Below are 15,673 nucleotides of genomic sequence, written 5' to 3' on the forward strand. Positions count from 1 at the left end.
AAGGAAAACTCTCAGCACAATTTTAATCATTTTCAAAGAAACATCAAATCTTTCCTGTGCATGAGACATTTCATTTCAAACACACTCGAAACATAGGATCGTCGAAAATGGTTTAAAATTAATCAAGCAACATTAAAATCATATCAGTGGAGAATCATCACTGTAGCTACATAGAAAATGAAGAGTAAAATTGCTAATGTTAAATAGGTTTTTTACCGTCGCTTTTGCCACACTTACAAGCAAAAACATGTTTTTCTCATAAACACGCCTCGTTTCGTTTTTATGACTTCCACCTGCTTAATTATACAAATCTAATTTCAGGAATTTGCCATTTTTAGTTTTAAGACTATAACTACAAAATTAGTTTTTCATGACTTAAGGAGACTATAAGTGAAAGATATTAAAGAGTGATATTTTTGGAAACTTTCTTAAATAGCTCGTTGTTCCCACTTCAACATTCCATCTAGCTATATAGGACCTCTTCACATGCCGTAATAAGAGAATGGGGAGAAATGTTTCATCTGATGAAAAATTAAAAGTTACAACGACAGACAAGAGGCAAAAGTTTTTCGAAAGCAACTATTCGTTCTAAGAGTAGCCCATCAGCATTATACCAAAATAATGGCAAACATGTACTGATTAAAAAATCATAAAGTTTGATAATTATCTTAAGATAGCTATCACTAAACATACGACCCCTCGAGCAAAACTACTTCTGCCTTTTTATCTTTTATCAACATTGATCATTATTCAGTATCTCCTAAGCAAGAAAATATTGACACAACTTTGCTCAATTACATGCACAAGCCATAGACTTAAAAAGACATATACACATTAAAATTTCACAATTTTAACAATCAAGGCGTAATGTCGACCAGTTGTTTTTAATCACTTTATTATTGTTGTAATCGCCCTCAAAGATTGTTTATACACGACGAAAAAAAGTTAGACCTCATCGTGAGTTTTGTCGGGAGAATTTCGGTGTCGCCTAATATACAACATTCGCAAAATACACAAAACACAAAGAGTATTGAGGGAATTCTTAAAACAATTTAACACGTCAAAGGGCTCTTATCTAACCTTTAGAATAAAACTACTGTAAGACAGTGGAAAGTTGTACTACAGGCTACCATTAACATCGATTACATTTGATAACGTGTATTTTGAAATTAGTTAAAATTAGGGTCGAATTCAACGTTAAATCTGATTTAAATCTGTGTACGTTTTTTCTGGTAACCAGGCGTTAGACACCCAAAAGAATATTATGAATCACATGCAAATTTACTTTGGGATACGTCAATATAACCATATCCAAATAGTGAATTAATCAATTGTTCCCCAAAAAGTGGTAGTAATAATTCATACCATATTAAGGACATTGTGTAATTTGCAGTCTAGACAATAAAAAGTGTATATATATATATATATATATATATGACTCTAGACTTAAAAGTAGCTCTGACTGGCGAAAAAAAATTTGCCACAGTTTACGCTCAGACCAATCAAAGTATAAAAAATAAAAAATTAACTTCTTCCAGATTAAGCTTCATTACAACAATTTTATCTAATCGAGATGCAGCCCCACAACGTATTTATGAGTTTCGTACATATTTTAGGCAAATTGACGTATCATATATATATTGCTATATACACCTATTTTAGATAACCAATCGGTTCATAAAATTTAGCTTGAGGGGTGCGATGTAATAATTACAGAAAATTATCGAAATATCAGTGACTAATCTATTTATTAATCACTACTTCACTTTAAAATTGTATTTAAAATAGTTGATGTTCATAAGCAAAGATAAATTTGGCAGTTCAGTTTGGCTCCCATTAGTATTTATCAGCTCATAAATATTAATGAGCAGCGATCAACTCATATTTAACTTAAGTAAATATGCTGTAGTCAACAAATGGGCAAATACTCGACAAATTTGAAGGGCTATGAGCCAGGGAAAAAATCAGTATTTCCGATGAAAAGCGTGCAGCTTTTTTAATTCTAACCCTTATATAGCTACTCTTGTTGAAAAACTCAAAACATTTTGGAGCCTTTGTCAATTGAACCGAATACAAATGAAACATTGATTGGCCACTAATGCATCATAACTCTCCGCATGAGCTAGATAAAAAATCATACTTACGTTAAACGTGTTATCAATAAATTAAACTCATTCGTATGAAATAATGAACATATGAAACAGCTGTGACTCAAGGACAATTTGTGATGATTATAATCTTGGGAATTGCGCATCCTCATTGGACAACAAGGTTCGCCAATTAGAAACAGACGAGCATAAATGAATGGAGACTTAAAGAAAGGAAGGAGCATACTGAAACTTTAAATCTACCGTAGATCTTGCCTCCATTATTAGCATGGGTTTTTATACCATTGTATAAAAGGATTAATTCAACCAATTCAGCCCTAACCAATGTTGGAAAACACCACATCAATTTCTATTGCCTACAAACAGTTATTCTGATACTATAGCATATCATTCAGCACGTGACGACAACACGAGGAGCGCACATACATGTGAGAGCTGGTAAGAATGGTCGGCTCACATAACCGCTAAACATAACATCACGAGATTTTCTCTTATCTGTGATAAAATTGATCAACTTTTCATATAAAAAATTCACAAACAATGTTTTGTTGTCAAAACATTTTCGCTCATTATCTCTCAAATAAAATTTACCTGAAAAACGTATCAAGGGGCCCACGCTATAGCAATCAAATGAGTTCCAGTCTACGCCCTTCATAATCATACAGTTCGACTAGAGTCCAGTTTTAATCTGTACGAGATCAGGATGTTATTTAAGTCAGCGTGGGGTAAGGATTTCCACAAATGTATTTATTACGGCGCATTGTTGAGTGGAGATTACTGTGAATATCGTTATTTGTGCGTCACTTGATTGAAGTCGAAACGAAAAGCGTTAATCTAGTGCAAAAAATGGCAGCGTCTCCGTCGTTGAGAAAGCGGACAGAAAACCCACAGGAATTCTACGAGTATCTAAACACGGTATGCGAAAAAAAAGCAACGCAGGACACCGAGATCTTAAAGCACATTGTTTCAGATATGTTACATCGTTCGTCTCCCAATTCACAAAGACGCGCACACACCCTAATGAAGCTTGCGCCACGCATTGAAACAGAGAACAAAAAATACATTATGGAGAGAATGTACAAAAGACTTGCAATGGAAGCGGAAAATGCTGTCTTTGGTGTACCACATTTGCCCGAGGAAGAACCAAGCGTATCATAAATGAAAACAACCACTACACTACGTAGTTGACAACAGCGTACGAAATGGCAACGCTTAATGCTCTGATATAAAACAATGGAAAAAATAAAAGATGTCAATGTAATGCCGAGTTCTATAAAAATTTACAAGACTTAAAACGATCGTAGTTTTGGGTGAAGTTGAGGAAAATATACACGAAGATGAAGATCTATTGCACAAACATCACAGTGGAAAAACGGTACATCGGGAGATACTAAATTGCCCCTTGTATATGTAAGGCAAAAAAAAGAATTTGCTGTTAGCAACGTGCAAACATTATTACATTTTCTTACAAAGATTAGTGTTGTTTGGACGAATCCAAATGGAGTATATTTGACGGTCATTTTCTCTAAATTGGTTTGCAAAGACTACCTTCCGTTGTCTTATTTTAGAAGTGGAATATCTTAACAAGTATCCCATTTTAACCTTCGTATTTACAGTACAGACATTGACGAACGAAATCATTTTGCAATCAAGTGTTTCTAAAATCACGAATGTTATTGTTTCAAAATTGTAAATATTATTTCAAGTTATATTATTTATTTTCGCACAGATTAAATTAGTCAAAAAACTCCTGTTCGTTATTAAATATACATTGATATTCGGTAATTTGAAATTATTCGCGGTGTATCTTTATTTTTTTTTTCAAGCAATTCTTTATTTTCAAATGAACTCCTCTACAATTGGAAATGTTTAATGCTGACAAAAAAAACATAGTAGACAGATATTTTATATTTTTGATGTGGTTGTGAGGGACAACGTAACAGTAACAGGCGATTATATTTAATAAAAGTTTGTTATCATTCATAAAAGAATCGATTGAAAACTTTGTGTTGTTTCATTAAGGTGTTTATCTTTCTGTGGTATCGTTAGACGGCGCATAGAGTCTTCTCACAAAAGAAGCAAAAACAAAGTAACCCGATAAAAATTTTACTTCGCAACAAGCTTTGAAAGCTCTCTCTAATTACAGGGAGAGAGGTTAAACAGTTAAATTTTCCTTCGAATAAGCATGTTCCCTGATTCTTAGGTCATTCATCTTTTCAGTTTTCTAAACAGAATATTTTCTACGTTCCTTTTTTTTCTGGCATTCAAATTTTTATATTTAGTATGCTATAGCATGCTTCTCGACTTTAGTTAACAAATGTCCTCAAAACCTCATGCTCGTATATGGGAAGTCGAATAAACATCAAGAAAGCCATTATATTTGTGAATATCGATACAATAACGCAACTTTATTAAAATACAGTATGCCAAAAACTTACGGTTTTCCATGTTCAAAGTGTGCATATTTGTTGACCAGATCACAAAATGCTATGTAATTAATGTCGTGCTTTCCACCAATAAGAACATCGAATCTCTTATACAAGACTGAGAATTCACGACTGCTTACCAAACTCCCCAGATCCAGCTCACTAAGTACGCGGTGAAATTGAGACCGCGAGACAGTGCCATTGTGTATGCGGTCGTAATCTTCAAATAAAGGGAACATTTGAACGCGTCGATGACGCACGCGGTCGGCCAAACGATGCATTACTTTCTCAAGTAACTCATTTGCATCAGGTGCGAGCTTATTTAAATCAGACCCTTGCTCAGGACGGTAAGGGACAGGCTCGATAAGCGGATTCTTTTCAAGATCTGTAATTTAGGAAAGATGAAAATAGGACAGAAGTAATAAATCGTTATCACTACAATTATTTTTTACTTATTATTTCACTAAATTGTCTTTTACTAATAAATCCTTTACATACTAATGTATTTACTTCTGTAAGTAAGAGCTGATTATTAAGTAGTTTTTACATAATTATTAGCTTGTTTCATGTTTCACAATAAATTTTAAGAGTCTTAAAGGCAGACCATCAGAGGGATTTTTTTGACGACAGTTTAAAAAAAGATTGTTAAGCGTTTGATAAAGAAAAAAAATTTTCACTTTTTGTTGAGCGCATTAAAATGGGCGCATCTATAATCAAGAACATTTCAGACTATTGTGATAAAAATCGTCTTGTCACTTGTGGACTTAGGCTGTAAGAAAATACGACAGACAAAATACTAAATAACAAAAACTCTTACTACTTTTAACTCTATTTATTTCAAACGTGACAAATGTGATAATAACCATGGATACAATCCGTATTTGTCTACATAATCATCGGCTGTAGGGCAGATGTTATGCAAACGCTTTTGCAGCTTACTGACAATTAGTATCTATTACGTTATGGGTTTTGTACTGGTTTTTTTTTGCAATTTCTATCAAAGTTAACAATATCCATTTAGTTTTCTGTAGAATGATGTAAATTTCAACGATAGTCGTCCTCTTACTTTTCATATCAACCGGTAATTTTATACAGTTAATACCATTACCTAATCATAGTTGTTATCTAATCATCTGATGCAACCAGATGTTGTATCTCAGTCAGTGAGCACATAAACCTTACCTAATGTAAATGACTAAAGTTAATGACGTAATCAATGACGTATTAGGTAATCACATACGTTTGATTGCACGGTACGAGAAAGTTCCACAAATCACAATTAATTCAGTAGGATGAGTTCTTATATTATTTTCATAACAGATATTTACATCGTTAGTCTTGACCTTAAAATTGCATAACACATAAATAATAGCTCAGCATAAAAAATGTATTTATAGACTATGCTTAGAACATCCATCGACGGTCAAGTATGGTATTAGTGATAACACCATTAGAATCAGTTTAGCCCACAGGACGTCTTATGAGAAGACCACAAGATTTTAACAACAAACGTTCTCTGCACTCTAATTACACCTTCGGTTTTACTTTCTACTTACTGTGATTTCATAATATTTTCATCAAAAAGAAAAAATGACGTCTAAAGGGAAAAAGCCTTCGCACAAAAAAATCTCCTGACCAAAAAAAAAACGCCGTATGATGAATTTAATCACAAACAGTTTGCATGCTTCCTTTCTATGCTGTTAGTCGTGTGGTTGTGTTGAGAAACCCTAGTCACAGCTATAGGTCAATAGATGGCGGTATCGCTGTGAAAAGTCAAGGCATAAGGACAACTTGAAAAGCCGCGCCAACGCGATAACATATGCAAGAGGTTAAATGATTTCTTTTGACTGACTTTTGTCTAATTGATTAAGATAAGCATCATTATACTAATTGGGTGTTTTTTCCAGTCACCAGACACAGGGACCTTTTATAAGATAGTTACCATGCTTGAAAGATTAAAATGTCAATGTGATAAATATTTATGGCTAGTTTGCACAAGACTTCATGTCACGTGATCTACAATTAATACATTTTACACAAACGACACTGCACATTTATAATATTACAACATATTTGCCAGGTAAAAACTGCACTAGAAATGAGATCACACTTACGTTTCCAAGTAAAAATAGACTCAATGTAATCGGAGAATTCAACATAATCCACGTAGTCTGAGTCTTGACTGGATGTATAGCTGTAGAGATAATAGAAGAGACTTTAGATATTCAAGATTTATTTCATCAAAGAACGCAATTGTTACGTTGACCAAAATGTCAGCAATGACTCGGAATGTTTGGAAAATTCATGTTTCAATTTACTTTTAAATGATAGTTAAGTTGTCAAGTTCCAACATAACATCTTTTTTTATGAGACATTAGAATGGAGTATGGGAATTAGCAAGATTTAAAAATAGTTTGATGAATACAGCAGATTGAAATACTGAAGTAAATAAAATTTCAACATCACATCACTCCTCATGAAGAAATTAAAGGAAAATGTGTAAAGAGCTGAAGTAGGAAAAATGGCCATTAATTTCAGTAAAATGAATATGTACTTACAGATCAATCAGAACATTGACCTCTGTCTTTGTCAGACCCAACTGACAAAGATCCAATGCACGTGCAAAGCACGTTTTCAACATACGACCACTTCTCAGTTTATCGTAGTCGCACATGAACTCCAAAACGCGTATCCGCTCTTTGACCACCTAATTGATAAAAATGTCCATAGTTCAAAGGTTTACTATGGAAAAATTGTTTTTCCCAAAAATAATTAATCTTAGGAATGTGGAGAATTGGTAAAAATTTTATTTGTCTGTCTCACGCGATCGTAGTCACGCGATGAACACATACGGTATTGATTAGAAATTTTTTGATAAATCTCAACTGGATCATGCCAAGATATTGACAAATTCTTAACAATATACTAAACTGTAAATCTTGCAAATTAACCAATACAATCATGTAAGATCGTGTGCATGAAAATTGTCCAAGATCATCCATCAAATTCTACCAAATCCAGAAAGAAACATCCTGTATGATATAATTTGCCTATTACAAAACTTACTTTATTTTTTATTTTGTTTAGTATGTTTTCGATATCCTGGGACCCATGATCGGGCATCTGTTTTGAAAACCATAAGATCAAAATAATAACAAATTATTACAGCAAATCCATATAAACCATCGTCAGAGAATCATCATAACATGAATCCTTTCCATTTTATGGATTCATATAATGAAGATCCATGTAATATATTCACAATCTTTGTAAAAAAACAACTTTAAAAGCTAGGTCTGTGACGATAAATGCTTAAATATACTACACAAAGCAGTAACTAAACTACATTCTTTATGTTCTTCACATTTTTAGCGTCCAGTTCTCTACCATTGTGAGTGAGTCCACAGTCCATCGCTTAAACTCCAGGTTTTTGTCAAATAGGTTGGACGAAAGCGGTTTAAAGAAGTCGACAAAGTTAGATAAGAATAAATGCCGAGAAAAAAGGAAACACCGTTAACGATAGATGTACATGTTTGTTTGTGCAATACAAATATAGCGTAAACGCACTCTCGACATAACGTAAGTCACGCAATTGTTGTGTCAAATTTTACGATTTTGGCTCAGAAAACGGAAAGTTTCCTCTGTTCAATTACCTATGATCAATATACGTTATTTGTACTCAGAGAAAAATGAAACTAGCCAAATGAAGTAAAAAATAATAAATTACGCAAGTCATACCACTTTGCTGTTGACCAATTTGAGTTGCTCCAATCTTTGAGCATATCTGTTGATTTCTGTTTCACTAGGCTGTAATATACTCCACAAATTAGCAATGTATTGATTTCCGTTTCACTAGGCTGTAATAAATTCTATCACCTTTTTCGTATAAAAACTTAAAACATTATCTTAATCACTTTGTTCAACAAAACATGAATGAGTGACTACAAAAAGACGTTACCTGTAATTCCTCTAGAAATCGGATGTAGTTGACACCAAAATCATCCAAAAATTTTTGTTCCATAACCTGAAGTGCATATGAGTAAAATTATTGCAACTTTTTTTCTAATTCAAGAAAATCTCGGTTGCTTTCTGTCTTCAATCACTGAAATCTTCACGAGGTGTAGTGTAGAAACATGAGTTTACATAGAGTTTTTGGGACTTTGTAATGTGTGATCTGATGTTGAAATTTGGCTGCTTTCTTATTCAGTTTTTACGAGAAATGAACAAAAATGTACCTCAAATTCTTTCTCTGTTGCAGTTAGTTCTAAATGTTGTAAACATTGACGGAACTGGGACTTCGTTACATGACCATTGTTGTGTCTATAACATAAGAAGAAAAACATTCTCACTTTATTATTTTGATTATTTCATCTCAAATTAGAAAACATCGATCTTACTTGTCGAAATCTTGAAAACAAGGTTTTGCAAGTAGCCTTCGTTGTTTGGCTCTCTCTCGTAAACGATGCATGCATTCCTCTAGGAGTTGCGATGACTCTAAAGTATGTCTCGTGCCTGGTTTCTCCATTAAAAATTTCTCACTGCATGGCAGGGCATATGTTGGCATTTTTTCAAGACCACGACATGTAAACACTATAATACAGCACGTATGTATTAAAAACTCGAAGTTAACATTTTGTACACTAAACTTTCAGAAGTAGTGGTTAAAATAGTGATCTCGAGCAGGTCGTTAAGATGATTGATGCCTTTAAGGAGGATTGATTATGATCACGTGGCACGCATTTAAAAAACGATCGTTTGTTTTGCCACGTGACATGGACTTGAAACAAATCATTTTGAATGTGTTTAAATGCAATACATTGCGCAATACATTACCTTGTTCAATATCATTTAAGAATCTAGTCCATAGAACATTTCCCACTCTTTTTGGATCAGCATAATTCAACGAAATGACTTCGAATTGAGCGTCAGTAAGTTGATGTTGTCCTAATGAACTAAGCCCACGACGAAAATGACTTTTGCTTATTGATCCGCTACGCAGGGGATCAAAATCTTGAAAATATTCCTCCACCTAAAGAACAGCGTAAGCTATAGGTAAATCACTATACGCAGTTGCAGGATTTACTAAATTGTGGCTCTCTCTAATTTACTTGAATAATTCGACTATTTTTCATAGTTTAACTTCTCGTGCAACAAACAAAAAGTATGACAACCCGACTTTATAGATTACATCAAGACGTTTGTCCTAAATAACCTTTTTTACAGAGAAATTAACACATGAAAACTTGGATTTTGCAAACGCAATCTTTGCATTACAAATTTCAATCGTGGAGAAGTATAACTAACCCTGATTCTGTTTGTTAACACGTGATGTCGTATTCGACCAATCACTTCGTCATAATTCACAGAACTGAGATCAAGCTTTGAAGTTGGCGCAACATCATACTGCCTGAAAGAATCGTGAAAATTGTGAGTGCTGAGAACAATAATGATTTCAGAAGAAACAAGTAGTGTGTTAATACAACCTACTTTACTAAATTGTCGTCAGATGTCAAATGTTTTGAGGAGGCAGTATATTCTGAAAAGAACATGGAAGGATTTGATAAATTTAACAGTATTTTATCAGGAGATATACTGATAATTATATAGTGCTTCCCAATTTCAGTGTGGTAAAATGAATAAACAAAAAGAGTGAGAACACTTTACAATATTTGAACTAAGATAGTTCGTAATTATAATTCACGATGAATCGACAACAATACACAAGAAACACTTACAACAAAAAGTTATGCAGAACTTTTCCCGAGGAAAGAAACAACTTGGAAAAGGACGTACATCTTGAACGTTAACTCAAATACATACCTGTATCGATGGCTTGAATAAATGCAGGATAGTTTATATCTCCTCCAACTGGATATTCAAACTTCTTGCAAATGAGCTTAAGATATAAACATGAAAGGAAAGAATAAGTACACATGTATCTTGTTGGTAAGGCAAACTGACTGTTTGAAAGAACAAGGTTGAAAAATGAGCAAAAAAATTATATAAATTAAAATGATTTCATATGTTAGTAGATATCTCACTTACAACTAATTCATTTGCTTGTAAACTCAAACTCAAAACATGAAGCATTCTTTCAAATTGGGCCTTTGTTATTCCACGCGTGTACGCTTCACTCTAAAGAAAACATAGTTGCTGTATCATACACGAATTTTTTCAAAAAATACCAAAATTCACTTTCTTAAACTTGACAAATTCATTGTTGGATACTTCCCAAGGAAAAGATTGCAAAAGTTTATTCGTAAAGTAACGTAAAAGAAAGCGTAAAATGGCGACCCAAAAAATCACTAGCTAAATAGTTTAAAAAAACGATAACTCTCCCCATTCCATCGTAACAGACCGTGCGCCGTGTGTCGTAAAGTAACGTAAAAGAAAGCGTAAAATGGCGGCCCAAAAAATCACTAGCTAAATAGTTTAAAAAAACGGCAACTCTCCCCATTCCATCGTGACAGACCGTGCGCCGTGTGCCGTTACATAAATATTTTACAACTGCTTCCGGTCGTGTAATTATCAATGTCAGCTGTTTAGTGAATCATATACGTATTTACGGGGGGGAGGAGGGAGGGGAGGTGTAAATTATTAAACATACCCTGTCAAAATCTTTAAAGAACGGGTAAATCATCAAACGTCTTCTTTTTACATCACTTGATAATCGTTCTAAAATTTCTGCCACCTGTCGTTCTTCATGCTCGTTCAATTTGTTTGGAACCTAAGATGACCATAAGATAGGAGGGGAAAGCGTTACGCTATTATTTTTAAGTGCATGATAAAATTTTGTCGCTCTTAGGATAGCACTATAAATAAGCTAATCTAATCTCCCTAAACTGCAACGAATGAGATAAATTCAGGGATCCAAGGAGAGTGCAAGGTTTTTTAAAAAACACTGCCTTTTGACTGTTGATTTGAATCCACCATAAATTGTTTCATTCTCCGTTAACAACCATTTAATTTTGATTCACCTTGAACATCTGGTTTTTTACTCGACAGTTCATCGTTTTGAGAGATAGTGTTAGCATATAAATGATGAATAGGAAAATAAAACCTTCATAAGAGCACCGACGGGAGGCCTTGATGTTACAGTGGTTGGTTTCTTTTCAAGGTGAGGTTCAGTGAAAGCTATAATACACAAAATTAAAAATGCAAATGTATACTGACTATAGGCAAAACGTTTTTGCAGAAAGTCGTATACCATTTTCCATCATATAACAGAAGTCCTTGTAACGCACTCGACCATCCGGGGTACGATAGACATCAACGACCTTTTGAATCTCGTCACGTGACAGGTTTGCTATTACACCACATGATAAAGACAATCCACACACGAACTATTATTGAAAAGAAGACAACATTGATAAATATACAACTATAAAACTTCACTCATAAAGCTGCATAACAAACAGAACTAGACTGTTTAACGCCATAAAATCTAATTCTATTTCATTGTTGGGGAAACAATCGAAGGCGAAACAAGTCTATTTTTGATACAAAATAGAAAAGTACTTCTAAAAAAAGATAAACGTGTTTGTAGGTTGAAGGCAGGGCATAAAAAAATCCATTGTAACATTCATACTTTTGTACACCGACAGCCAGGGCAAATGCTGTGTAAAAAAGATAACTGTACCTGATTTTCTGTTATAATTCCACTTCGTAATTTATCGTGATCGCGGAAGAATTCTGTAGTTCGCACACCGTTTTTAAACACAGCAACACGAATCTTCTCAAAAATCGCATTAAGATCAGAATCAACGCTCTTGTCCTGCATAAAACCATGCAACTATTTAAGTATAGCTGCAAAATCTCTAAATTTAGGAGGAAGCAACTGAAATAAAGAGTCTTCTCGAGAGCTTCAAATACCTGTAAGGGTTGAGAAATAAAAGCAGCATCCAAAGGTTTAGAATCAGAATACAGATATTTCTCACCACTAGCCATAGCTGATGAAATCAGAAAAGATAAAATATTTAAAAATCCACAAACATGCAATACTTTTAAAAAGCAACACTCTTTCTTTATTTTCTCTCGCACAGCTCTACTTATACTCCATTCCTACAACCATGTCGACATTTTCTCACCATATGGCTGTACTTATACTCCATTCCTACCTCCACGTTGCCACTTTCTCTCACCACACGACTCTGCGGGTTGTATCACATCCATTTCGTTGGATCCTACCTACCCTGTTGACGTTGCACAACATCATCGTGGAATTGTAGATAGTTACATAAACCAGCTTTGTCTGGGTGTCTGTGTTTTCTAGCAATCAGCTTCATCTCAGCTTCGGTGATGTCAGACGGGCCGGGAAAACTGCGATAAAACTAAAATAATTAAATGAAAGTTTTTACACTTTGGTAATTTTTAATGGTAGCTGTGTAGGTAAAAAAGGAATTACAATATTGGTAGGTAATGAATAACTCAATCTTTTACCATCAAGCTATCTAATGTGATTTTGATAAAAATATGAAAAGAGGGTTAAAAGGGAGATTGTATTGATTAGCATAATACCAGGCTAAACCAGAGTTTCTACATAATCAGCTGCAACCTTTGACGCTATAGGTCAGTGGCTACTTTCTCATTTCATACATGAACACAGAAAGATGAAAGACAAGGATTTTGGAGTCAAACCTGCAGCACTGTATTAAGCCAACATCCTGTATGAATGGTACCGCTTCATAAAGCCTCATATAGATAATATATCTCAAAATTTAATCTCACATAACTAATTCATAACTAATAATGGAACCTCTTTCAAGTGACCACCTTCATTGAGCAGACATCAGTCATTTCCACAAGGGTGTCCATTTAATACAGGTTTTACTGTTAGGTAATTTAAATAATGCAAACATTATCAGTACTCTACCTGACTTTCTGTAACGAGTCCATTATTGTGTTTATCAAAATCACCATACGATGATTTTACGTTAATACCATGATAATGATAAAAATTTGCACATTTTGAGAGAATGTTGTTATATTTTGATAAGGATGCAGGACTCAAAGGCCGTCTGTTAACGGGCTCACTACATTTATGAAAAGACACAATTAGAGAAATTTTATTTATACACAACGCGTGATATAAAATGTTGTGGAAATGGAGTAAAACTTCATGTAGGAACGAGTTAATGTGGTCTTAGACGGCTGGTCTTGTTGCTAAGCTAAGTACAATGATGAACAATTCACTATAAAAATAATCAATCTAAAAATTAAATAATTTATGTTCGTAATTGTTAATGACAGATTGACCCAATTGGTAGTAACTTATTAAAATTTGCTACAAAGATTAAGCAGATTATGTAATGTGTGTGCAACATGTGACATTTGCATGACAGGGAGAGGTGATCTGAAGTAAAATGGTAAACACTGTCTAGATTATGAAAAGCTTTCAACTAAACAGCAATTACTTTAAATGATTCAATAAACAGCACCTATCAAATTAAAATCTTCTATCTAATAAATGTAGACCTTATGCTAGTTCATATTAAGCATCTCAAATATATTTATTGCCTCCGTAAAAGTTCTAGTATTTTTTAAATACCCCAGGCATTTATTAGAACATTCATGCTACCAATTTATAACTGATTAAAAGTAGTACCTTGCAGCAAATCCAACTTTTTGTGCATCAGGTGCTTTGTCCAAAATGTTTGCATCAAAACCTTAAAGACAAATATTGATAATTAAAAAAGCTTTAAAAAAGTAAGTTGAAAGAAATGCATTTGGTTAAGATTAAATAGCTTTATCTTTTCAAATCAATATTTGAGAATGTAGGAAAAAAGACATTGAAATCTTGAAGAACTATTTTTATCATAGAATATATGCTAATGAGATGGTTGTTGTAGAATAGTCGCATCAAAGTTTTGAAAATGTTCATTTAGTTATATATATTACATTCACATAACAACTGAGGCATGTTTTTGTTGTAGTAAAATAAAGCAGACTTTCAGAGATTTCAAGGAAAAAACTATTTGGCAGCACTAACTAGCATCAATAACAGAACAGAAATCCCTGTAGCAGATCATTCCTTTCTGTTGTGGGTTGCCTCCATATTTCAACAGAAGACTTTGTATCTCAAACTTATTCAAATTCACCGAGAACAACTGATCTAAGCATCTTTCAAACTGTGCTCCTAAAAATAGAAGCAATTCACTTTTGTTAACTTCTATTTGATTATTAGCAGGAAAATATTGTAGCAAATCCAAAAACTCATTTGAAATCATTATTCATATTAAAAAAGGAGCAAAAGATTAATTTTTCTTGAACTTTGGAATAACACCAAAATGAAACACTAACTTGTTATGTATCCACTTCGCAAGCGATCAAAATCTTTAAAATACTCAGAACATCTGGCCTTTTTAGCATGAACAGCATCTCTTACTTTGTCTTCAATTTGTTTGACGTTAAATGATGGAGATTGCTAAGTATGAGAAAAATAAGCTTCATTTCTAACACTTTTCGACCGCTGATATAGTGAAACAAAAAGCTTATTTAATAGTTTTTGCAAGTTTAGTTAAAAAATTTGAAAAAACGGACGATAACTGTCAATGTCAACAGTGGTCTGTGGGGTTTTTTCAATGAAATGAGTTCTACTGACCTCCACTGAATTCTTTTCTTCGCTAACCATTTCTGATAAAAAAAAAACACGAAAAAAGATCGATAAGTCTTAAAAAGAATTTTATAAGTTAAATCTCAAAAAAAAGATTAATTTGTAATTGTTTTTCACTATGATTTAAGAATCTTAAATCGATTTGTCAAAGAAGAAACAACATAGTATTTTTGAAAAAACTTACGCTTCGTATATCAGAAATATAGAAGGTCTCAAAAGTAGCTTGAAAAACCTGGTTAAACTAAGAATAAAGCGTATTTAAAACAAATTAAACTCTACTAGCGAAACATCCACCATCTTGAGTTGTCACCACTGGTTGTCATAGAAATTAACTATGCTAGCATTCGTTACCATAGTGACACCGTGAATATAGATAACGAAGTACCTGTCTGCTAATGTGTCTGCTGTTTCAAGCTAGCAATTTCAGAAATAAGAAAACGTTTAAATGAATTTAGATAAATGCGTTGTAAGCACGTTCTTTGCCCTTTGAACAACATTTGACAGACTTTTGTTGTGAAAGACTTCTT

The 15,673-nt window shown here is 33.5% G+C and overlaps 1 protein-coding gene across 1 annotated transcript; it reads right to left on the bottom strand.

Annotated features, from left to right (window-relative positions):
• Positions 1–4,464: 4,464 nt before the first annotated feature.
• LOC124452821 lies at positions 4,465–15,462 on the bottom strand. Its single transcript, XM_047003456.1, has 25 exons — positions 15,331–15,462; positions 15,135–15,166; positions 14,834–14,957; positions 14,523–14,669; positions 14,139–14,199; positions 13,407–13,566; positions 12,726–12,864; positions 12,407–12,483; positions 12,174–12,308; positions 11,742–11,877; positions 11,595–11,668; positions 11,142–11,261; positions 10,580–10,669; positions 10,355–10,430; positions 10,022–10,070; positions 9,839–9,941; positions 9,368–9,563; positions 8,932–9,124; positions 8,770–8,854; positions 8,493–8,558; positions 8,273–8,341; positions 7,601–7,657; positions 7,093–7,241; positions 6,649–6,728; positions 4,465–4,919 (listed from the first exon to the last, which is right to left on the bottom strand). The coding sequence occupies exons 2-25, from the start codon at positions 15,162–15,164 to the stop codon at positions 4,543–4,545; spliced, it is 2,793 nt and encodes a 930-aa protein (XP_046859412.1). The 5' UTR covers positions 15,165–15,166; positions 15,331–15,462; the 3' UTR covers positions 4,465–4,542.
• Positions 15,463–15,673: the final 211 nt, after the last annotated feature.

The sequence above is a fragment of the Xenia sp. Carnegie-2017 genome, unplaced genomic scaffold (genome assembly GCF_021976095.1).
Source record: "Xenia sp. Carnegie-2017 unplaced genomic scaffold, XeniaSp_v1 HiC_scaffold_13, whole genome shotgun sequence".
Taxonomy (NCBI): domain Eukaryota; kingdom Metazoa; phylum Cnidaria; class Anthozoa; order Malacalcyonacea; family Xeniidae; genus Xenia; species Xenia sp. Carnegie-2017.

What these genes read in the sequence shown, in the direction of transcription:
- LOC124452821 (XM_047003456.1), bottom strand. Translation starts at nt 15,164, where the DNA reads ATGGTTAGCGAAGAAAAGAATTCAGTGGAG. An exon ending in GATTTCTAGAGGAATTACAG is followed by an intron (nt 8,342 to 8,492) that starts GTAACGTCTTTT and finishes AGTATATTACAG; the next exon opens with CCTAGTGAAACAGAAATCAA. An exon ending in GTCAATGTTCTGATTGATCT is followed by an intron (nt 6,729 to 7,092) that starts GTAAGTACATAT and finishes TTATCTCTACAG; the next exon opens with CTATACATCCAGTCAAGACT.